General features: G+C 48.6%; 1 protein-coding gene across 1 annotated transcript in view; it reads left to right on the forward strand.

Moving 5' to 3' along the window:
- Positions 1-241: 241 nt before the first annotated feature.
- Positions 242-25,431, forward strand: part of LOC149339684 (cysteine dioxygenase type 1) — a 70,056-nt gene continuing 44,866 nt past the window's right edge. Inside the window, exon 1 of the mRNA XM_089548372.1 lies at positions 242-497. Within this exon, the coding sequence (XP_089404498.1) occupies positions 310-497 (188 nt within the window). The 5' untranslated portion in view covers positions 242-309. The remainder of the gene's footprint in view (positions 498-25,431) is intronic.

A 25,431-nucleotide genomic window follows, 5' to 3' on the forward strand; every position in this document is an offset into this window, starting at 1 on the left:
ACTGACTGCGATCCTGCTAGCATAAAGTTAACATCCTGGTAGCTTGAAATGAAGTAAACTCTGGAAGCATAAAACAAGTAGGGTTACCACAAGACTCCGCATCGAAACCGAAACCGAATGCATTCGCGCGCGCCTTTCGCACGCGTGAGGCACGCGTAGTGCGTGATTGGTTCAAGTGAAACAGCCGGTCGGAAACGTCACGGCTTATCTCGAGCATGTGCAGCCGCTCTCTTGCCCTTTAAAAAATTGTGCGCCATCCAGAAGCGCTCAAAATCCCCGGCGACGAACACGCGCGCGTGTTGTGATCCGATGGAGCCGAGGAGCGCCCCAGTTTCGTCCAAGCTGCCGTGCGCGGCCTCGCTGAAGGACCTCATCAGAGAGCTGCACCGCGTGTTCGAGGCCGACCACATCAACGTCGAGTACGTGCACGAGCTGATGTCCTCGTACAATAGCAACCCCAAGGAATGGCAGCAGTTCGCCAAATTTGACAGGCACAGGTAAGGTGGCTTTGAAAAGGTCAATGCACGTTTGCCATCCATCGCCAACCGGCGTTCGTTTATCGCTCTACGTTTTGCGCGCGCTTTTTTCAACCTGCACCTTTGGTGAGCTAAATTGTACCAGGACAGCGTAGCCATTCTCATGGGCGTCCGGAAGGGGGGGCAAGGGGGGGCGGTTGCCCCCCCCCCCTTGGAATTACGGATATTATTTATGCACTAGTAGAAAACAACTACATAGCTGCCGCCTCCCCCATAACCGGCCATCGGGTGCACCCCCCTGGAAAAAGTTCTGCGGACGCCCTTGGCCATTCTGCACACTGCACCTGGTGATTAGCTGCTGATGATGTCCTCATTTTTCGTCTTCGTTTACGCATAGAGCATTCTCTATGGTCCCGGCGGCTTTTGCTGTTGTTCTGCACGAAAAAAAAGAAAACCGTAGCATTGCGTTGCACAGAACGATCGCCTTTACTGATGTACCTATTGTTGGCGCCTATTGTTATAAAAACGACGTGTGTCAGCTTGCACCAGCCGCGAGCAATGGCCTTACGTACTGGCCGAGCACCGAAACATCACAACGTTACATTTTTTTTTGGTCATTGTTTGAATCTTCGTAATGTCCTTTTTTTTTTCTAAAGTTTCTGTAATGCTAGAAATAAACATTGGAATAATATTTTGTTAACCTAAACATTTTAAGCTACATAAATGTAACATTCTCGAAAATCGTAAAGCAACCCTGCATGAGCATGCAGACCCGCAAGTTGCGAAGGTACACAATTTAACGCTTTGCAAGGACCAGCAACGAGGACGACATTTCAGCTCCACAATACAGCACAGCATGCAACTGATACACTCGCCTCCGAACTGATAGCATGCAGTTAAGCTTATATACCCATTACTGAGGGGTGTCCCATGAGTGGTAGTGGTGAACTGATAATAAGCCTAGTTTTCTAACGAAATAATAGTGCTGTTCATGCATTCTGTGGCGGGTACAATCTATGAGGTTTACTTACAGAGTGCTGCTAGTTGAAAAACATGTAAAATATAAGAGCAGTGGGAAAAGTGAAGGGATCCAGGGCATGAAGTATATTTGCGATGTTCTTTTATAGTTGTGATTCAAGCATTATAATGTTTAAAAGACTACATTAAAACGATGTTTGCTTGAAGCGTGCTAGATATAACATATAATGGTATATGCTAATTTTTAACTTTAATATAGCGTTCCAATATAACATGACACGTTACTGCAACTTCCATAACATTTTTTATGACATTATTCTAAGGATCGGTGCTACCTGGGCAAAGATGTGTGCACAAGTTATATGTCACGGCGAAGAACGACGACCAGTTCGATTTCATTTTCGTTATGTACAATTATGCTGTCGAACACGCTTTTGTTCCAAAATGTAGGAAGATACACATTGCAGGTGCTATTGCTCCATGCCCAAAGTTCACAAAAATATTTCGCGAAAGGACATGACAGTTGTTATTTTGTTCGACGCAAGGATATGCAAATGTTTGTTTATTTCCGCTGACTAAACTTTCGTCGTACAGTGGTCGCCACGCTATAGTTTAAGCCCCTTCTCTAGGCTGCCTCACCGTTCAACAAGCTCTGATTGAATTTATTGAAGCTGGTGACAGTTGTGGCTTAGCATAAACATCTTCCGGGCAGAGCGAGAGGTAAGGGCAAGATGAGTTATTCCTGCACTGTAGGAGAGGAGGAAAGGCCGCGCCTTCTCCCTCCGCTTCTAGCTGCTATCCTGGGTTAGTCACCAAGGCACAGGTCGGCCGACTCAATCGGGCTCACATTCAAACCATGATTTGAGTCGTGAGTCCGGGCTCGGATCATGATCTGTGCTTTCAGCCGCCCCGGTGGCTCAGTGGTTATGGTGCTCGGCTGCTGATCCGGAAGACGCGGGTTCGATCCCGGCCGCGGCGGCTGAATTTCGAGGGAGGCGAAATTCTTGAGGCCCGTGTGCTGTGCGATGTCAGTGCACGTTAAAAAACCCCAGGTGGTCAAAATTTCCGGAGCCCTTCACTACGGCGTCCCTCATAGCCTGAGTTGCTTGGGACGTTAAACCCCAATAAACCAAACCAACCAGTGGTTATCGTGCTCGGCTGCTGATCCGAAAGACGCTGGTTCGATCCCGGCCGCGGCGGTCGAATTTCGATGGAGGCGAAATTCTAGAGGCCCGAGTACTGTGCGATGTCAGTGCGCGTTAAAGAACCCCTGGTGGTCCAAATTTCCAGAGCCCTTCATTACGGCGTCCCTCATAGCCTGAGTCGCTTTGGGACGTTTAAACCCGCATAAACCTAAACCATGATCTGTGCTTTCGCGACGACGGTGTGTGCTTAGATTCCCCCCCCCCCCCCCCCTCCTCGTTGCTGACAGCGGAGGACAGGAAAGAATTGCTGCCGCAACCAAGGACGCTTGAGGGCGAGCGGCTTGGCGACGTCTGTGGGCGGCCAAGGTGTGGTCGGAAACGATCAAGAGCAGCTATTTGATGCCGGAGTGTACAAGCGGTTAATTTCATTCATTAAACCGCTAAAGATAAACAGAAGTAACTGCAAGATTTTTGGAACGCTGCATCGATGTATTAGCTAGAACTACGAATATGTCAGCAGCGAGCTGACGAACTGCACGCGCTTACTTTATTTATTTATTTATAAACATGGGGCGCTACGTTGGCTTTATTTCAAGGGGCAAAGTTAGGGTGAGTATTTCTGTGGCCTTGTTGTAAATACAGGCTCCTCGACAGGGCGTTCTTAATGTACATTAATTTAACTTCAGCTAACTAAACTTCGACTGATGTAAAAAATAATAACCAGGTAGGGAGCTCAATGTACAAAAGTTTGGCAGCTAGGACTGAGGTTAGAACCCTTCCAGAAATAGCCCCGCCGCGGTGGCTCAGTGGTTACGGCGCTCGGCTGCTTACCCGAAAGACGCGGGTTCGATCCCGGCTGCGGCGGCTGAATTTCGATGAAGGCGAAATTCTAGAGGCCCGTGTGCTGTGCGATGTCAGTGCACGTTAAAGAACCCCAGGTGGTCCAAATTTCCGGAGCCCTTCACTACGGCGTCTCTCATAGCCTCAGTGGCTTTGGGACGTTAAAACCCCAACAAACCAAACCTTCCAGAAATCACTCGTTGCAGAGCGTGACATATCTGACCTTATCTTTATCGCCCTTCCCTTCTCTGAAAGCATGGCTGTGTCACCGTCAATGAAACAAACCTCGCGTCGTAATAACTGTCTTCGCCGTCTTTTTTTTTCTTTGTCTTTTCCACTGTTTTTTTTTTGTCTTCGTGCACGTGCTCAGTATTTTTCGTTCAAGGTCATGATACTACGCGTTCAGATATTGCAGTGAAATATGACAGGCATGTAATCTCAAGGCTGGCCGCCAGAAAGGAATGTAAGATATAGGCGGCTGCGCTATTACAGATTAACCAGGTCTCTTCACGAAATAAGCTGCGCGCGAAACTTCCACATTCGCTCATGTAGGCGCTGCGGCAAATGCTTGCGACTATTATAACCTGCGAATGCGCAGAGGTCCGAAGGGATCACGGCCGTCTTACGAGTTACACCGATCAACACCTTGCCAAAATGGCGCCGCAGCAGCATTAGACTCTCGACCCGCCCATTAAAAGTGCTTTCCGCAGGCTTCGGGCAAAAAACGGGAGTGGTTTCAGTCGACTCAGGAACGCCAGCTTTCATTCCATTACAAAACTGGGCCGCCTAGAATTGAATGCAGTATCCCTTTAAGGGACGGTCGTACGGTCGCTTTAGGAACCAGCGTATGACCACATCGGACCACATTGGAGAACGTTGAGAACGTTAGGAAAAAGTGTGCCACCAATATAATTCATTCGTATACGGCACAGAAATTTTAATCAGTACAAAATTGCGGTTTAATAAAGGGCTAAAGCTTGCTCGTTCATATCTCGACTTCAGTGGAAGCATTTTCATAAAATAAAAGGGCGCCTGCCTGTGAAGACATTCATATGCAAGTTCATTTGACAAACTTGCGTTCTTGTTTTTTTGACCGATTTAATGAAGGTTCTCATCTTTAGTCTTCCAGTCGCACCATATCAACAAAGAGTACGCTTAGTCAACCTCGCGTGGGTTTTCAAAATCCTAAAAATCTACGCTGGAGGTACCAAGCGCTCTTCGCGGTTTCTGTATATCATCGTTTTGAGCACCACTTCAAAAGGTCAGATGTCTCGCAAGCTATTCTGACCGCTTGTTCAGATTGCGCTCAGCTCTTTACATTCACGGATTCAAGTGTCAGACGTCTTCACAGAATTGCGATTATCGCTGCGGTTCGGCCTTTTGATGCTGATTCGAGTGCCAAGATAGCGTTGCAGCCACCGTTTCTTCCTTCTACTTTCCGCACACATCACAGCTGCGAACAAGCAGATTATAAAGGACCATTCCAGGTATGTCGTCCGATGGCGGCGAAAGGTCTCAGCGCGACGTCGGCAAAGTTGAAAGCACCTACCACTCCCCTTCCCCTCACGAGACACTGTGCTACACTTAAAAAAAGCTTGGCGCAACGCTGCACAGGCAAAGGTTGTGACTGGTCCAGTGAGGAGACAGATATAGATATGAAGAGAAAGAAGAGAGACCTCGTATACGGTCAATACGAAGCCACGTGCGGCTTGGGTCGCCTTAATAATCTCCCGCCTTTCGTGTCTTGTTATTCTTAGTGACAGCATTGCACCGATAGCTTTCAAAATTTGTCTTTGAAATCGGTGGCGGCCAGACATCGCTCCATGAAATGCCGTCTTATGGGGTGCTACGCCGGCTTATGGGGTGCTACGCCGGCTTATGGGGTGCTACGCCGGCTTATGGGGTGCTACGCCGTCTTATGGGGTGCTACGCCGGCTTATGGGGTGCTACGCCGTCTTATGGGGTGCTACGCCGGCTTATGGGGTGCTACGCCGTGTTGTGGGGTGCTACGCCGGCTTATGGGGTGCTACGCCGGCTTATGGGGTGCTACGCCGGCTTATGGGGTGCTACGCCGTGTTGTGGGGTGCTACGCCGGCTTATGGGGTGCTACGCCGGCTTATGGGGTGCTACGCCGGCTTATGGGGTGCTACGCCGGCTTATGGGGTGCTACGCCGTGTTGTGGGGTGCTACGCCGGCTTATGGGGTGCTACGCCGTCTTATGGGGTGCTACGCCGTCTTATGGGGTGCTACGCCGGCTTATGGGGTGCTACGCCGTGTTGTGGGGTGCTACGCCGGCTTATGGGGTGCTACGCCGGCTTATGGGGTGCTACGCCGGCTTATGGGGTGCTACGCCGTGTTGTGGGGTGCTACGCCGGCTTATGGGGTGCTACGCCGGCTTATGGGGTGCTACGCCGTGTTGTGGGGTGCTACGCCGGCTTATGGGGTGCTACGCCGGCTTATGGGGTGCTACGCCGGCTTATGGGGTGCTACGCCGTGTTGTGGGGTGCTACGCCGGCTTATGGGGTGCTACGCCGGCTTATGGGGTGCTACGCCGGCTTATGGGGTGCTACGCCGGCTTATGGGGTGCCGCGCCGGCTTATGGGGTGCCGCGCCGTCTTATGGGGTGCTACGCCGTGTTGTGGGGTGCTACGCCGGCTTATGGGGTGCTACGCCGGCTTATGGGGTGCTACGCCGGCTTATGGGGTGCTACGCCGTGTTGTGGGGTGCTACGCCGGCTTATGGGGTGCTACGCCGGCTTATGGGGTGCTACGCCGGCTTATGGGGTGCTACGCCGTGTTGTGGGGTGCTACGCCGGCTTATGGGGTGCTACGCCGGCTTATGGGGTGCTACGCCGGCTTATGGGGTGCTACGCCGGCTTATGGGGTGCTACGCCGGCTTATGGGGTGCTACGCCGGCTTATGGGGTGCTACGCCGGCTTATGGGGTGCTACGCCGGCTTATGGGGTGCCGCGCCGTCTTGTTTTTATTTATTTATTCATACTGTTAACCCTCTGTATGAGGGTCATTACAGAGAGGGAAACATATACAAATACAAGTGCAGTTCAATTCTCTTCGCTAAAGAACACTCAATAACACAGAATTACAGATTTGCACAGCAATCCTGCGGGAACGTGTTCACACCTATCTCAAAATTTTCTAGATCTGTTTGGTCCACAACGTCGCTTGGTAGTTGATTCCAAATGTCTACTGCATCGGGAAAAAAGGAGTAGCGATAGACATCAGTACATGCAATAATAGGTTGTAATACCTTACTGTGATTTTTTCGTGGGCAACGCTTCAGGGGAGGTGCAGCATAGTGTTGTTTATTAACTTCTACTTTATCATTTATTGCCGCCGCGGTGGCTCAGTGGTTATGGCGCTCGGCTGCTGACCCGAAAGACGCGAGTTCGATCCCGGCCGCGGTGGTTGAATTTCTTTGGAGGAGAAATTCTAGAGGCCCGTGTACTGTGCGATGTCAGTGCACGTTAAAGAACCCCAGGTGGTCGAAATTTCCGGAGCCCTACACTACGGCGTCTCTCGCTTTGGGACGTTAAACCCCATAAACCAACCAACCTTTATCATTCATTATCAGAAAAAAAAGTTTCAATTTCTGTTTTGTTCTTCTTATTTCTAGTGATTTTAACAGACACTGTTTTAGCATTGCTGTGACTGAGTCAGTGCGGCGGTATTTAGAGCACATAAGACGTGCTGACATCCTTTGCGATCTTTCCAGTTTTAGTTTTAAACCCTTTTTATGTGGACTCCACACTGCACTTGCGTACTCTGATTTGCCGCACGGACGTCTTGTACGCAATCAATTGTACGCAATCTTTGTCCCCCCCCCCTTGTAATGCCTCAACAGAGGCCTTTAAGGGTAGAATAAATGATGATGAATTTAATTTCTCGTCGCATTCGGCAACTTCCTCCTCAGGAAACATAGCTTCTGGTAGGCTTTTAAATAGATATTTTCAATATGGGTGCGCCAGTCAAGATTATTTGTTAGTCACTCCCAAGTATTTGAGACACTTTACTTCGTCTAAAAAATTTTCACTGATATTATATCGAAACGTCATAACATTCTGCTTCCTTGTTAGATGCATGTAATTAGATTTTTGGTAGTTTATTTCCATACCCCACTTCAGGCACCACGAGTTTAACGACTGAAGACACCTATTTATATTCATCTGATCTGCCGGGGAAGCTACAGGAGAGTAAATTAAACAATTATCCGCAAAAAGTTTCATTCTGACAGGCGATTCAGCGATAGCAGAAATATCGTTTTTATACAATAAAAACAAAAGCGGACCTAAAACGGAGCCCTGTGGAACCCCCGACAGAACTTCACGCCTATCTGATACTGTGCTTTCTATTTTGACAACTTGACAGCGGTTATTTAGATAAGCCTGAATCCAATTAGTACTATATTTTCACTGATTCCTAATCTGCGCAGTTTAAAAAGAAGCTTATGATGCGGTACTTTATCGAAAGCCTTCGAGAGTCTTGTGGGGCGCCGCGCCGTCTGAACTCGCTGGGGATGACGGCGCACGTCTGCTCGCTCTCAACTTCGAGAACACTGCAGGTAATTACGCGGAATATATGAAAGCCCTCAAAGCTCCTCCCACCTGTGTGCGCCCTTGCAGTAATCAAGCCCGCCATCGCGGTCGTTCAGAAACGCTTCAGAAACTCTAAGTACAACGTTCGGATCCGTGCCAAAAAATGTTAAGGTCGTATACGTATACGCTATAGATCTGCTAATTTAGTGTGTGTGCTTCTTTTCCGTCGGTGAAAGCCCCAATGTCGCCTAGCCGCAAGGAAATAATTCCGATCATGAACAACCGGCCCCATTAATTCAAGACATAGCATAAGTACCCTCGCTGAGTGAGCTGTAAATATTATCCTTGATTCGTATTGCACAAGCAGCTGGCACGTTTTATGGCTCGAGGCACAACCAGTTTCGTGTTCAGCTTTCAATATCACAGGAATTGGTGCTATTGTATATATATAATTGCTGAGATAAGGTCTGAAGCCTGAAACGCATTTTTATGGGACTGTGCGCCCCGCTTGGAAACCGCAGCGTCATATAGGCTGCTACTGTGTAACGCGAGGTTCGTAGCATCTTTGCCGGCGCATTAAGCAGCATAGGTGTGACGATTTTGGATGAGGCTGAGGTGCCAGCTTGCTCTTTGTAATAGATGCAACAGGTCGTTAGCAAATTCTGAGGGAATGGGCGATGCAAACAGCGATTAACCGACCAAGCAGTCCGGCTCGAACTGACCGTTTCGCCATGCCGAGCCGATACTCGTCTTTTCCACCAGCTTGGTGCGAATGGACTGGTTTGAAAAACATCCCCGACGTCTCGACTGAAGTTCCAGCGCAAAAGTTCAAAGGCCGGTGACAATAATTAGTTATTTGCTTGTCCATAGTAAATATTTGGCCCCGTATACGTGATATTTGCGTGATCTTCGAGTAATCTTCAAGATTCCGGGCCAACAAATTATTGGCGGTCCTCTTAATACGAGCCGTTTATTTTCCTTCCGATCCGTTCCAAGGCGTTATCACAGCGCGCGGGGTAGACGACCTCTAAGCGTTCTAAAGGGCTCGGCTGCATACTGTCCCGATTGGCGGCAATGGCGGTGACAAATTAAGATAAATCGCGCTCATTGTATGCGTACCTCCAACACGCAGTGACGTTATTTCTGGAGCGCTGCATCGATCTAAAACTGGCATACCTCTCATACGGGGAAGGAAAAAAAAAGGAAACTAAGGGTAGAAGACAGTGCACAGAGCGTAATTGTTACGGCGTGTCGGCTCCCGTTACCACTGGGCACACACCATTCGTGGCTTGGAATAGAAAGGTCTCGCAGCTCTTTTGGCAACACTTTATATACATCGGGAGTTCTATGCACCTGCTTGTACTGCTCCCATATAGAAAAATCTGTTACATTGGATAATCTTAATTCTAATCGTTAAGTTACCGCCCAGTACTCCCTGGCTGACTCTTATTACTCAAAAAGCCCCCATGGTTGCTCAGTGGTTATGGCGCTCGGCTGCTGACCTGAAAGACGCGGGTTCGATTCCGGCCACGTAGGTGGCATTTCGATGGCGGAGAAATGCTAGAGGGTCGTGTACTGTGCGATGTCAGTGCACGTTAAAGCACCCCAGGAAGTCGAAATTATCCGGTACCCTCCACTACGGCGTCCCTCATAGCTTGAGTCGCTTTGGGACGTTAAAACCCATCACCCAGCCATCTTATTGCTTAAAGCCGGGCGCTTTCAGCCTCAGGGACAAAACTATAGCCGAGAGAGAGAGAGTCCGTGTAGACAGCGTAGCTGGTTGTATACGCGCATGGCTTGGCCTTCCCGTACAAAACACGTTTCGCTGCCGTCCTGGGTCGTAGAGACTGCAACACCAGGCAACGCGTGGGCCACGTCTGGTCCGAGTGTACGCGCGGGCGTAGTTTGGCCATATTTATATGTACGCCAGGCGGAGTACACGGCTTGTCAGCACGCGGAAAAAGCACGTGACGGCGTGGACGCAGACATGACCGGCTGTTTCTTTAGCTTTTACTGCCGCACATCATACGAGATGCCGCGGGCGTCTGCGGTGTGTGACGCACGTTGGGGATCTTCCGAGAAGCGGAACACCTCTTATTGGTTGGACATGCCTTTTCTTTTCTTTTCTTTTCTTTTCTTTTGTTTTTTGCTTGACTGAGTTGATTGTCGGGTCTGGTGAAAGCGTGGCGCGATGATTGCGTATATTAGCCTGTGCAGCTGCTCCTCGGTCGCTCTGACGGCCTGCAAACTCCGGCAATCAGCCGGCGTATCGGCCAGATATGGCCGGGTACACGTGGTCTTGAGGATTTTCGGCCGAGCTCATTATGTTGTCTGCTTTCAGTCAGCTCGGTGTGTTGCTAAACCACCTTCTTTGCGGGAAGATTTGGAATGGCGGTCAGCGTCTGCGGCTTGCTTGGCCAAATAATTAAATGACCTAATGCTTCGTGTCGCAGGTAAAAAATTCAGGGGAGCGCTTTGTTGACCTAAAGTGCGGTGAGGCGAACGCCTTAAGCGCGGTTTTGCTGCTTGTGTCACTGATGTGTGGTTAAGATGTTAAGCTTCGCCTCTAAGACTGGAACGAGACAGCCTCTTGAACATCATCGCCACTGAGCGTTGGCCACCGGGTTCGAGACGATGCTACACTGCACGCGTCGCTATTGTCAGCCCGCAAACACGCCGCGACCAACGCTTCTTTGGCGCTGGCGTCAGTCCAAGCTATTTGCTGGAGCATTCGCGTTAATTTTGCGGGCGGCGGTACGTTCGAGTTCTGTGCAGTCTGCGTGCTGATGTCGTCCTGGTAATGACTACCGGACAAGCGTTTCTAGTTCCTTTGACTGCCACCAAGTGGCGTATGGTTTTGAACGTTAAAAAATAGCGTGTTGAGATTACCTGTGACGTCAGAAAAGAAGACAACGACCGATTGAGAAAAGAATGTGATAGGCCGCTAGGCTTAGCGGCACTGGCTTGACTCTGTCACTAATTCCTGGTAATGACGTATCGTGTCAACAAAGCTTGGCGGTGCCAGATCCCTGGCATCGTTGCGTTCAGCGCTATGGTTTCCTTGTTGAAGGAACATTAATCTCCTGTTATTGTGCGGCGACTGGCAGCAGTCCGATCTCTGTATAGTCTGCTGTTGACATTTCAGAAGCACGAACAATGACATCTGCAGGATAAAAAGAAATTAAACAAAACTAGACGCCCGCATCGTCAGAGGGAAAGCACGGAACTTGCTTTCGTAGCTGTGGGGAAAGTCGGCATGTTTTTCGCATTTCAGGCTGACATTCTATCCGGCAGTACTTTACGATATGAGGATATCTTTGTGCCTCAGATAGCGGCCGAAGGCTTTCAGTGTAAGCGCGATAAATCATGTTTGGCAGGACACGGACACAGCGAATCTATCCACTGCATTTACGAGACAAAAAAAAAAAAAAAAAAACTGCACATATATTTGATCACCACAAAAATTCAGGGGGCGCTTTGTTGACCTAAATTGCGGTGAGTCGGAAGCCTTAAGCTCGGTGGTGCTGGTTGTGTCACTGATGTGTGGTTAAGATGTTAATCATCGCCTCTAAGAGTGGAACGCGACAGTGTCTTGCAACGCTGCCAGGGAGTCTACGGAACGCCATCGCCCGTTCGGCTGTACGCCTTGCTCGTCGGTAAAGTTGGTTTTTGAGGAAAGGCAATGTATCTGTCTCGCATGTCTCGATGGACACCTGAAGGCAATGTATCTGTCTCGCATGTCTCGATGGACACCTGAAGGCAATGTATCTGTCTCACATATCTTGGTGGACACCTAAACCTCGCCGTAACGGGAAGGAAGACGGGAGTGAACGAAAACACCGTATTCACTAGACGCGCCTTTGTTCGTTCCAAACCGTCGAGCTGGCATGGCGGAGTGGTATAGCGTACTCGTCTCGCACTGCGGAAACCCTGGTTCGATCCCCCAACTCGACCAATTTCCAACTCGGATGCATTTGTTTATTTATTTTACTTGGAGCATCACCATACCATCCCTTTAATTGGTTGCATGGTTACTAGCCAAAGTACAATTGACCCCGTTTGAAATTCGCGCACTGTGACGTCACGACCATTTCGACCAATTGAAAAGCGTGACATTTCTGTGGACAACTCCTTCTTTCCTGCTTACAACGATGACGCATTAAATGCTTCCGCCTTAAAAAAGGAAGCAAAAAAATCACTAGTGTAATGTCATAGCCCTGGCAAATGGGTAGTCTTCTACATGACATGGTGCAAAGAGAGTGACTGGCATTTATGCGCGCTAGACCTCAGTATGAAATGTATTCGTAACATGCGTATGCTACTAGTAAGGTAATTGAGTGTAGCTCAAGAACGTCTGGAACACGCAGCAAACCCTGTTTCGCCCTGTAATGCTCAGCAAATGGAAACCGTTGGATAAACGTTATAGACTTCTGGCATATCGTATTTGTCTCGTGCATTGCAAAAACGTGAGCAAAAAATGCGGGCTTATCCTGAACATTAGTAGCGCATAAATAAAACTAATCGATTACGCTAATTTCTGAGCGACTAAAACAATAAAACCTGCACGCATGCGTATGCTCATAAGAATGAAACAGCAGAATCAAAGATCCTTCTTACCTTAGCAATCTGCGATTCGGTGACAACACTGCTTTGCTAAGTTACTCTGCAGATGAAGAGCAAAACATGATCAATGAGTTAGACGGGCAGAGCAGTACTGTGGGTCTAAAATTAATATGCAGAAAACCAAAGTAACGTTCAACAGCCTCGCAAGGGAACAGCAGTTCACTATTGGTTGCGAGGTGCTAGATGTGCTAAGGGAATACGTCTACTTTGGCCAAGTAGTGACTGTAGATCCTAATCACGAGAGCGAAATAACTAGGATAAGAATGGGGTGGAGTGCATATGGCAGGTTCTTTCAGATCATGAATGGCAGTTTACCAATATCGCTAAAAAGAACAGTATACAACAGCTTTCTTACCGGTACTCGCCTATGGGGTAGAAACGTGGGGGCTAACGAAAAGGGTTCAACTTAAGGACAGCGCAGCCAGCTATGAAAGAAAACAAAAACGATAGGTGTAACGTTAAGAGAGAGGAAGTGGGCAGAAGGGGTGAGAGAACAAACACGGGTTAAGGGCATCCTAACTGAAGTCAAGAGGAAGTGGGCATGGGCCAGGCAAGATAACCGTATTCCAGGGAACGGGTAGCGTAGCAGGGGGAGGCAGAAGGTTAGGTGGGCGGGGATGAGATTAAGAAGTCTGCGAGGATAAGGTGGCAGCAGCTGGCTTAGGAAAGGGTTAATTGGAGAGATATGGGAGAGGCCTTTGTCCTGCAGTGGGCGTAGTCGGGCCGGTGATGATGATGATGCTGATTTGCGAGTACGCCTTCGAGATCGTTTCGGTGGGAGGGTTAGTTTTCATAGTGACAGCAGCTGTGTGAGATGATAGATACCTTGACTGTACCCTAAAAGCAAAGTTGGAAAATGGAGCCGCCGCGGTGTCTCAGTGGATATGGCGCTCGGCTGCTGACCCGAAAGACGCGGGTTCGATCCTGGACGTGGTGGTCGAATTTTGATGAAGGCGAAATTCTAGAGGCCCACGTACTGTGCGACGTCAGTGCACGTTAAAGAACCCCATGTGGTCGAAATTTCCGGAGCCCTTCACTACGGCGTCCCTCATATATAGCCTGAGTCGCTTTGGGACGTTAAGCCTACATAAATCACAAAGTTGGCAAATGAACTTTGGGTATATTTGGCAAATGAACTTTGGGCGTTTGGGTATGTTCTGTAACATAGGAGGCCCGCAGGGCAATGGAGGGATGAATAAAAAAAATTTTCAACGAGTGTTCATGATGCGCAAGGGCTATTAAAAGTACGCTGAACCCCTTCAGAACTTACTTTATTCACCATTACCACTGCAGCTTGAGCCTGTACACGTCCTGCGAATTCTAGCACAGAGCCTGTCCTTCAGGATATATATTTGTCACGGGCGGCGTATTACTTCCTGCTCATGTGGCGCCGTTCCATTTCCGTTCGAAGCAGCCGACAGATGCTACAGACGAGGCCGGGCTATGTGTCAATGGGCAGGCTTGTCTACAGTGCTCGAGCGGTTGTCTGCCAAAGCAAGAACAGAAAATAACAGGAAATTATAAAGCTGCTGCTGCGCTCTAGTACGGCGACTTAGACGTACAAGCCACACAGGCACAAGCGCCGTGCCCACAACAAAGCAACTCCGCCGAGTTTAGCTTTTCTCTTTCCGCAGCACGCCCCTCGAACGCGTTGCAGATAAGCCTGCATGATCATTGTTAAACACTGATGGATGCTGGCCTATAGCATGCTTGGTCAGCGATATCCTTGTCCTGTGGCTTGAAGTTTTAAGGTGAAAACCTTTAATGCCTCATCGTTGTCGGCAGAAGGTTGTCAGCAGTAGTGTCACGCTTTTTCTAGTCAGAACACAAAAAAAAAAAAACCTTTGTGCACGATAGGATTCGAACCACCATCCTTCCGTTCCGCAGCCGAGCGTGCTAATGGCTACGCTACTTCCTGCCAACGCACATGTAGTTCTCTTTGTTTAGGACGCTGGAGAGTGTTTGCAGAAAGGCGTCGAATCAGACGGATGACTCCCAAACGCCCTCCAGTGTCTCCAGCATTTAAGATTCACAAACAATTGGGTACTTAATTAACATCTTAACCACATATTAGTGACACAAGCAGCAACACTGCACTAAAGGCTTTCGCCTCACCGCACTTTAGGTCAACAAAGTGCCCCCCCCCTGAAATTTTTGTGTCGTTGCGCACTCTAAACACAAAATGGTTAAAAAGGGGGTTAGCTCTCCTCTAGCGCACTCCCTCTACGGGGCAGGGTATCCTGCCCAAGCCCTGGGGTATATTTCCACCACTAGAACTACGGCATACTAACGGTTGGCAACGGAAACGAATTCCCTGTTCAAAACAAGCGGAGTTGTAGCAGTTACGAAGATCGCAACCGACAACTCCATGTCCTCTACTTGCTAATCTCAGGACCTCCTGTGCAACGTTTAAAAGCCTACTCCAATTGCTAACTGCATCAAATTCCTATGCTTGCCGTCGACCATAGTTTCTGCTGACGAATACCATTTCAATACGTTGATTTCTGACTGCAAGAAGGCGCATTGATTTTTTTTTTTAAACTCTGGCTGCCTCCTTTCAATGTAGTCGCAGCAAGCCAGTTGGCTACGTGGACCCAGTCGCCGTACGATGGTGTCAGCTAATAGAATTCGCATTCCCGAGGTTACTTTTTTTGTGCGCCATTCATTAAAAGAATTCGTGTAGTCCGCTTAACATCCCTGTATCCGTTTTCAAGAGTCGTTCAGGTGCATGCTTATACCTTTCGCGATTATTTTCAAAGTGTCCGCGAGAGACTGCATGAAAAGCTGGCTGAAACTGGAAACCGCCTCTCCCGGACATTGCCCCTCCGTGAAACCGTAAAAATCGCCCAGGAAACGGCTGTCATAAGAGCGGTCTACAGGACTGTGTTGAGCATTAGACCAGTTTATTTAACTGGCACTATTTGTAATGTAACGCAGCACGTGCTGTATGCTGTTATCATGATTCCTTTGAAAAAAAAATAAAAAATCTGTTACATCCTCAACGACATGGTCTCCGTGACGGCTTTCTTGTTTAAAGGTGCACAGGAGAGGAATCTGAACTCGTATATTTACCGCTGGAACTCGACCTACACGTTCTGAGCGTTCTCAGAAACTTCGAATTATTGCCCTGTGCGGCCGACCTCCCTAATTTAAATCCGATTAAACGTTCCGGCTCCCGCCTTTTTTATTTGAATTCCCCGCACACGGTGGGAGGAGTCGACCAACCTTTCAACCAGTCCCGTGGCGGCTTGCCGCTCTGCCATCGGCGGCGTGATACGTAGTGATCGGCGAAAGCAGAGTCCACGCGTTTTTTTTTTATTTCCATGGACCTATTTGCAGCTATGTAGTGTCTGACTAGATCTATTTATTCATGGAAACCTATAAAAAAAAAATAAACGCGAAAGCAAAGCCGCCATGCGACTGCCTAAAAGGCACTCCATGCGTTGGTCGACTCCTCCCACCGTATGCAGGGAATTAAAAAAAAAAAAAAAGGTGGGAGCCGGACGTTAATCCGATTTAAATTAGGGAAATCGGCCGCACACGGCAATAATTCGAAGTTTCTAAGAATTCTCGGAACGTGTAGATCGAGTTCCCGCGGCAAAAAGACGAGTTCAGATTCCTCTTCAGTGCACCTTTAACGCAGTCGATTTTACTCGTGATCTAGCCCTGGTAAATGCTACCTAGTAGCTGACGATATTTTTAATATCGCTTTAATAATATATTTTAAGGCCTATCATGTATTTTCAACCTTCTTGTGACAAATTCGTGTAGACATCAATTATACAAATGGGTCATATTCGCATGGATAACTTTTTCAGCTAGGTAACAAGCTTTGTTTTTAAATGGCAAGCCATTCACTAAACATCCTTAAACCGCTTCTCATCTTGTTACACATCATGGGCATTGTTACTAACATTACTTCTTCGTTCCGGGACGTCTGCTGATGATTGTGTCGTGTACACTGTCGAAAACATCACATGCTGTTTTTAATGTTCTTAAGGGGACATCGACACGATAGCTGCCTGCATTAGTCGCATTTTTCACTGTGTGCACAGAAGTTAGTCCGCGTAATGTTCATTAAAAGACGAGCGCATCTGTTTCATACGTATAAAATAAATGTCGGATAAGATACAATCGCGCATTTTGAACTTTGGAGTTGTTTTCATTTTAGACCTGCGCTATAATATGCATCCTAACTGTATTTCAAGACAAGCAGCCTTTATTACAGGTTTTTTGCGGCTAGAAAACTGTACTGATCTCTCTCTCATTCTCAAACAGCACTAGCATCATTCACATCTTCGCTTCCTCCTAGACTGTGCCTGTGCATGTTGGGATTCGCATACTGCAAAGCTCACTGCAAAATTTAAAAACATACAAAATACAGCTTTAAATAATTATGGCAAGCCGTTTAGCTCGGCAGAACGCAAACATGAGCTGAAGTAGCCTCTACTAAAAGCTCACTGAAATGATTTAAACGGAAAACGATATGCAGGCTTGCGCGCTTTTCCAAAAAGAGGCCCCATATTAGTTTAATCGCTGAATTCCTTTTTAGGACTGCTTTAGTTACTCTTCTTTTTGTCCGAACGATTTGGGACTGGAATGCTCATCCTCCACATGTTTCTTTCTCTTCCAGGGATGTCTTTTTACAGGCTTTGCATTTTTGTGCGGGTGGATGTTTTCAGTGTTTCTTACTTCCTCTTCAGCTTTAACGCTCTGTGGAATCATACAGGACGTCATTATTCCAATAATGTTTAGAAAAAACAAATGCGTCAAACAACCCTCAGGTGGAAAATAAGAGCAAGCTGCATAAAGTTCACCTTCGTGTCATTCGTTCTCGTGTGCGCGTTTGTTCATTTTTGGGCCGCCAGCCGCCATTCAACCGACCGAGACTACTCGCAGAAAGCCAGTCGCAGGTGCGCGCAACCCGTCCTGTCGCCGGATATACACGAGCCTTTTAATCGTCTTCCGGACTGCGCGCAGCGTCTGGCTGCAGTGTAGCAGTCCGGTCAGACACGCACGAAGCACACATCAGACTGGGCGGCGCGTGCGGCGCCAAAATACCCCGGCAGCAGCAACTATATATGCAAAAGAACTGCAGCGTTACGAAGTGAGGCTATAGAAGTACACCGCGCACGCGTGAAAATGGCTTCGCTTCATATCTCACATGACTTGCATATACCCTTGTATACACTGTGCATGCCGCGCTATATGTCGCTTCCCACGTACCTATAGCTGAAAGGGGGACGTTCTGTGCTTGTGAAGAGTGATAGAATGCACTGTTCCCGGCAGCCGTATGGCGTATGCGATCATGCAGCGGTGCTGCCCCGAAGCTCCCGTAGCGGCGGCAACAGCAACGAGTTTATAGTCCTTTCGTTTACCCTCCGCAAGGTCGCCGCGGTGGGCGAAGTCTTTGATGGCGTTTTTCTGCTCCGACCACTGAAGAATTTGTGGGCGCCAGAGAGCGTTTCTATAGCGCGCGTCTTTCGCTTCGCAGCATAGCACCTTGTGGTGCGCTGTGTAGGCTCGAGGCGTGGCCGTTTGAATATCGAAATGAAAGCGAATATATTTCGGTTCTACGCGCTTTGTCTGTCCACTGGAACTCTACAATCTGCCGAACTTTGCTGCTTGGCAGGCGAGGTCGCTCGTGGGCGGACCGCGGCGGCTGTTTTTCAGTTGTTGGAGGAACGTACGGAACGCCCGTGAGGCGAGGTTACAGTGCACACATGAAATAACACCGCTAGCGTTAAAATCCCATATGCTGTATTCCTCTGTAGCTTCGCCCACGGCTTTGCCTATGGGTCATGTAAGAGCTGAGACACTCACAGCGCATGAGCGCGGTTTATGCGTGGTCGTGGTGCCTGCAGCATAGAGTAATATAGAAGTAAAGAGCGGACACTCCCGTAGGCCCCAGCGGCCGACTTTTGTGCACAGCGCACCTAGCGGACCCGGGGAAACGCACTGGCCTCAGAGATGAGAGGTGTTTTTACAGGAATCTTGGAGGCTCTACTTTCATGGCGTCTTGTGCGTTCTCCACTCTCGCGGAGGAGGCGGTGTCACATTGCCCAGCTGAGCAGCCGGCCACCAGCGTGACGATTACGGAGCACGCAACGATTATCCAGGTTTCGACGTGCAACGCTCGTCAAAAGCGTTTGGCTTTGATCGCTTGCCTGGACGCCGCGGCGAACACGTCACCCACAAGCCGCAAAGGCGTTATGCCACGCATCGCGTGCGCTTGGCAAGCGGCAGTGAACCTACTACGTGCATTCTGTCAGGGTGACAATGAGCGCATCAGTCACTCCGCAGAAGGAAGCCAAGACATGCCAAGACCATACTCTTTTTTCTTTTTTTTTTATTTGCACGTTCAGTGCCATCTGGCGGAAACGGGGAAGCGCCGAACTCGGCCGCGAAAGGGCCCGAGTGTCCGCTCTTTACTTTTATGTTACTCTATGCCTGCAGTTCGTGGTGGTTGCGGTGTCTTGTTGGTGGCATGGGTTCTTTGTGGCACGCTTGCGTTCGTCGATTTCATCGATGTCGTAAAACGTGAAAAAGAAGATATTGAATAAATCAAATTCACCCTGTAAACCAAGCACTCCTAGCCGTGCCTGCTATTCATTGTCCACTACAGGACAACATAGACGTAGATTCCCCACCCAAACCATGTTCTACAACGTCCAGTCTGCAAGTAACACATGCCTAAGGCAGTCGGACACCGAAGATTTCCCGCCATTCTGCGATGTTCGACTCGTTTGCGGAGGGAACCGCGAGCGCTCCGTAATCGTCGAGACGTGTGGCGTAGATAGCGATTAGCCGCGCGACACCGGGAAAGCCCCCCATGGCGGCAGGACGCGGAACACCTCGAGGCGACGTTCGATTCTCGCGTCGCGGCGGCCAGCTAGACGGGACGTCTAGCCAGTCAGCCAGCCTCTGGGCAAAGTGCCCACCCCTCTGTTTACCTCGCCCGGCGTGGCGGACGGCTGGACCGGCGACGTCGAGACGGAGTGGGGATGGCGACGCGGTCTCTCTGTCGCCCTCACTCTTTCGCCCCGCATACTGATCGTTGGGCTCACTTTCCCTCGTGGTCAGTCTCGCAGCGGCAGATAGGAAGAGCAGGACTCCTCCTCCAGGAGTTGTCTGCCTGCCCAGAAGCCACTTCGCATTCGTGACGCGGGTCGTTCCAAAAGCCACTTGCGCTGTATTTATTGCAAAGCACTTCCACTATCCTGGCGAGCGTCTGTGTTTTCTGCCTCGAGGAACAATTACTATAAGCCGAAGGTGACGTCAAGCTTTACCACTGATAGTATCGCATATAGGCTTGAGTTATCCAGCTATTCAAATACTGTATTTGTGGTCTGTACACAGGGTGTGGAACTAGAAAGTCGCGGGTCCACGAAAATGGAGTAATCCGCGTTCTTCGGGGTGAGGGTCAGTTGCCCTCCTCCCTCGTTATGGTGATGGGTTAGGGCCACCCGTGATGCACGGAGGCCAGACGGCGGTGGCTTTTTCCACAAAGATATGTGACCGCGCTCATGACGCAGGCGGAGGAATCGACCTCCTTGCTGCCTGGCCTCTGAACGAATTATCTAAGCGTGGTCATGAGGAGCGGTGTAAACAGCGCTGTAAGGCGGGCACTTGGGCCGCGCTCAATTGTCGGTGCTTGAAGAAGGCCTGTATGGCCACAGTAAACATGGTATCGCGGTGAGAGGGCTGCAAGCACAAGGGCTACAAGTGGGACATACAAGCTGTTGCAAGATGTGCCTGGCAGACAACTCCAAAACTCCTGGAAGACCTTCAGGAGTCCTCCGAAAAACTTCAAGCACTGGACTCCTGAAGGACTCTATCTTTGGGAGATACCTGTAAATATTATAAGAGCCCTTCTAAGAAAGTCTGGAAGACCTTTCATAGGCTTGCTGAAACATTATTTAGTACTCTCTACAATTTTTTTTTTTTTTTTGCGGAATGACACTGACACAGTAACTAGCTTTATGTAGCCACTCGATGGGAACTTGAAGCATGCTAACAGACTGCCGGAATGATCTTTTAAATACACCGCGACAAGACCTGCGTAAAAGGCGTCGCTCCGATCATCGTTTCTGTGGCTGTTCTGCTGAGTGTATAGTGACGGGGAGATGCACTGCAGATACTTCGAATTTCGGAAGCGGAGTGAGTCTGTTTAGAATGCTCCGGAGGCGAAAATTTTTCAACGCACCGACAAGATTAGCTGCATATCGTGATGGTAGGGTGCGACTATACTGCTCTTATGCACAAATCTGTTCTTCTAACAAATTTGATGCGTGCACCGTCATGCATGATACCGGTCTGCAACCTTTTGGCGCATCAATGGCCACTTCTTTCCGAATAACTCTGGTTATAACTGTACGGAAGACTATATAGACGCCGCGGACCGTTTTCGGAATAGGAGAAGACAATAAAACCTCGACTCCTGCTCCGTGCAGTGCACAGTGACATAGCACAAATGCCTATGGACGAGTCGTCGCCGATTGCTTGAGTGGTCAGCGGCCTCTCATTCGTTTTTTAAGTTAACCTGAAAAGTACCTTTTCGTCTGTTTAGTTAATTTATTTGTTAAATGCGCCACAACTCCAAGCCTATTGCCCACCGCGGTGCCTCAGTGGTTATGACGCTCGGCTGCTGACCCAAAAGACGCGGGTTCGATCCCGGCCGAGGCGGTCGAATTTCGATGAATGCTGAATTCTAGAGGCCCGTGTACTGTGCGATGGTAGTGCACGTTAAAGAACCCCGGGTGGTCGAAATATCCGGAGCCCTTCACTACGGCGTCCCTCATAGCCTGAGTCGCTTTGGGACGTTAAAACCGCATAAACCTAGACCTAAATCAAAGCCTATTAAGGTGCCTTGCCTTTTGCGCACTGCCGCCGGATGGGCGAAGACGTATCGGGGAATGGAGGGGGCATCTGGTTGCAAAAATCACGACTAGGCCTAATCAGAAACATTCGGTTAGGCGACGTGTGCCACGTTTCACTCCGCGGGAAAAGTGCAGCTGTGAGGGTGTGTGCACGCGTCGAATGCACCCAACCATTTGAGGAGACTGCAAGAAGGTATGTTATCGAGAACGGCGAGATTAAATTCAATTTGTGCTGTCGCAAATGCGCAACGTCCCGGGTGCACATCTAAGGACACGTGCCGGCGACAAGACGACGGCATATGCCAAAATTACGATCTTTTAATTGTTTTCTTTTCGCATTCTTATATTCTTATATATACGGCTTGTGAAGACATATTTTTGTAGCAGAGAGAGAGAGAGAGAGAGAGAGAGAGAGAGAGAGTCATTTCTAAATAAGGGCTTAGAGCTGAACATGCGATGAGGAGGGGGGGGGGGGGGGGAGGCGCGAGAAAAGACAAATGTACTTAAAGCCCTCTGGAATTCACTCCAGAGAACGACCGTAGTGGAAAACCGTCGATCGCAGCTGCATTCTCTTTTCTTTGTGAAGTAATGATCCCGGGCCTCTTTGCGCATTGCGCTATACGCTCTTGACATGAAGATGCGGCGCATATCTGTCTTGCGAACAAGCTGCTTATTCTGCCTGTTATCGCAAGCAAGTGTTGTTTGCGCGCTGGAGGCGAACATATATGCCGTCGATCAGAGATTCCGCGAAAGGTTGTGCTACGTAGTTCGTTTATTAGGAGTGCCTGAAGGCACCACAAAGCGCAGCGGCGAAGACCGATGACTACAGTATATGCTTGCGTGTTCCTTGGCAGATTCGCGATTAAAAAAAAAAAGGCAAGAAGGAGGTCAAGGAAGATCACGCATTTGACATCGCGTGGCATGCATATCGGCAGTGGGTATTGAATTCCACAGCGCACCGTAACGTCTCGAAAGCTTTAGGTTTTTTTTTTTTTTTTTGCACACGGTGCTTTCAGTCGTCATTCGCTAAGCTCTAGAATTTTTCGGATTTGTGATCTGCAGTCTTCGGTTTAAATTTTTCTAGAGTGTAAGGGAGGCTGAGGGCGTCTCGACATGAATGTTATTCTGCACCGTTCGCTCTCTGCGCGATTTCTTTCAAAGTGAGCACTGAAAGGCCCGTTAAACCTAGTGAAAGATGACCTAGCTCATGGGCGCAGTTAAGTAGACCAAACTTTCTTTGTCAAGCCTGCATCTATTATGGAAGGCCTTAGGGCCTGGCGACCAGTGTTGTAGGCGTTACCGAAAAAAAGTAACTAAATACGTTACACGTTACGCTAAAAAAAAGAACGCATTACCGCCCTACGTTACCTATAAAAAAAGGTAACGCGTTACCGTTACCAAAAAAAAGTATCGCACGTTACTTTGCCGTTACTCCATGGCCATAAATTTTAATCAGTGCGTCATCGCTGTAAGAACTCAAAAAAACAATTTTATAAAGCTCATATTTCACATGATTTCAACTCCTCAAAGAAAACATAGCTGAACTGAATACATTTTCAGTAATTCTGGTGGGCTTCTGCTTAAGAAATTACGCGGAAATTGTGTAGCAATAAAGAAATGCTTAAATGACATAGTTCCGGAAAAAATATATTTGCACACTTAAAAAATATTTTTTTTCACTTGAACCTGCATAATTATCGCAAAAATGCGAATATTTATGCCAAGGTGGTCAAGGTCAGCCTCGCTCGCTTAGGAACTCGATAAGCAGAAACGTAGCCGCAGTTGCAGATAGAAATAAGCAAAATTTATGGTGAAAACAATGTTGATGAAGGGAGAAAGTTGGAGCGACAGTGTTGTTGAGCAGGAAATTTTTACAAAGTTTAGTATGAGGTAGCTCATTACTGCCGGCACAGGATGATGATGATGTCCTCAGGCTTAATGACACATATCCACCGGCACAGGAACAAAGGCCCATTTCCTTCTTTTTCCTCTACTTCGGTGCTACAGCCGGTTGACTGCAATCCCCTTTTCTGTGCTGCACCATTGTACTCTTTCGACGGCTCTCTTGGGGCCATCTTGAAGTAAACTGGCGACATTCCTTATTTTACTCACAAGAGGGAACTGCTTCCACCAAGAATGCGAGTGTCGCCTGGGAACGAGACCTTTTGGTTGGAAAACAAGCTTACGGAGAAACTGGCTTACAGATTTCTGCAAATGGTCCATTGGTGGCTCAGCATGCGTCCACTCTTTAGAGAGTTGTGTGTGTGAGTAGTTTGGGGGTGAAGACAAGTGTGTGAATGCGTGTTCGTGCTTTTTTTTAGTTTAGTGCGTCGTCAAGGGCAGGTGTTTTCTGGCATGCATGCGAGCCGCAACAAGGGTCGTCGAGAGCACCTAGAGACTTTTATTATTTGCACATCATTTTCGGCGTTTTTTTTTTTTTTGAAAAAGAGGCGGAGGGGGACAACTTAAATAAATCAGGGGGACAACTGAAATAAAAAGTAACTAGTAACGTGACACCTCACGTTACCATAAAAACTGTTAACGTAAGTACGTTATCCGTTACAGTTCCGAAATGGTAACGAGTACGTTACTAAGTTGCCGAAAAAAGTAACGTGTTACCAGTAACGCGTTACCGACAACACTGCTGGCGACTTGCCGAGAGAGGGCACTTTTATTTCTTCATTGTTATTTTTTCGTGCATGGTGGAAGTCGGCTTGTTTACGGTTCAACTGCTAATTCCTTCATCAGAGTCTGCTTACCCGCTGTTCCATACGTAACAAGGCAATGAAGCGGCCTACCTTCTCTGTACCAGCGGATCTGTCCTTTCAGGTCTCATCGAATGTATCTCTTTTAGATCACTCCGTCAGCTGCGTGCAGATTGCGTTGTAAAGTCAATTAGCTCCTCTTTAAATTCTCGTCTCAATGGTGCTTGCCGATTAGGAAAAAAAAGCTCGCAGCCTGAGGCGATTGCTCAATTAGCAAATCTGGTCTCGTACAGAAAAACTGCCTCGATAATCTGCGAAGGAGACGTGAGAAGAGGCCGCGATGGCAGTCCACTCTTCGACCGTAATGGGGCTGAACTCGAAGCAACCGTGCTTTACCAAAGCTCGCCTCAGGTATCAGCTTAGCAAGTGGCTATACGTCGGGGCAACACCTCGACACAAGTTTCTCTCGTCCTCGCAAAAGCCGGAACCCTATAGTTCGGTGACCACTCGAACTTTGGGTGCTTCGTCAAGACCTAAAGCCGAGCAGTTTCGTTGCTTGGGCAGGCTACATCTTGCAGGATACATCTGAAAGATATACCCTGAGCCTACGTGGGAAGGGCTTCAGACGAGAGCCGCGCAGGAAATAGCTCTTTCGTTCCGGCTTGGCGTCGCCCTTCCTTCTATAGAGGCAGCGTGAGAAGCAGCGTATGCGTCTTATGTCGACCTTCCTACTGTTATCACTTTTTCCTTTGCAGGAAGACGCGGCGGCGCGTATCCTCTCGTCACTTTGTTTGCGGCTTCGCTTCGGTTGTTCTTCCTCGTGCATGGGGTGTTTTAGTGTGTGTGTTGTTTGTTATGTTGTGTCATGTTGTGTCATGTTGTGTCATGTTGTGTTGTGTTGTGTTGTGTTGTGTTGTGTTGTGTTATGTGCAGACGCCAAGGAGACGAGATCCAGTTTGCAGCCAGGCTTCCCTCTCTTTGTCACTCCAACCATCACAGCTCGATCTTGATAATCTAGAGACCCCCGCTGTGGGCCTATTCAGACATGGTGATTTCACCACACGCACGCGAGCTGATTCTCGGACCCGCATTACGTGGCAATGTCATCTCGTGACCTCACTCGCATATATTTGAGCAGCAATAACGCCAGTTTGTTTCGCAGTGATCGGGTATACCCGGGTAGCGACAAGTTACGCGACCTCTTCGCTGACCTTTTCGAGGGAGCTAGATTCG

The sequence above is a fragment of the Amblyomma mixtum genome, chromosome 6, assembly GCF_055824585.1.
Source record: "Amblyomma mixtum isolate Tamu chromosome 6, ASM5582458v1, whole genome shotgun sequence".
NCBI classification, from domain to species: Eukaryota; Metazoa; Arthropoda; class Arachnida; order Ixodida; family Ixodidae; genus Amblyomma; species Amblyomma mixtum.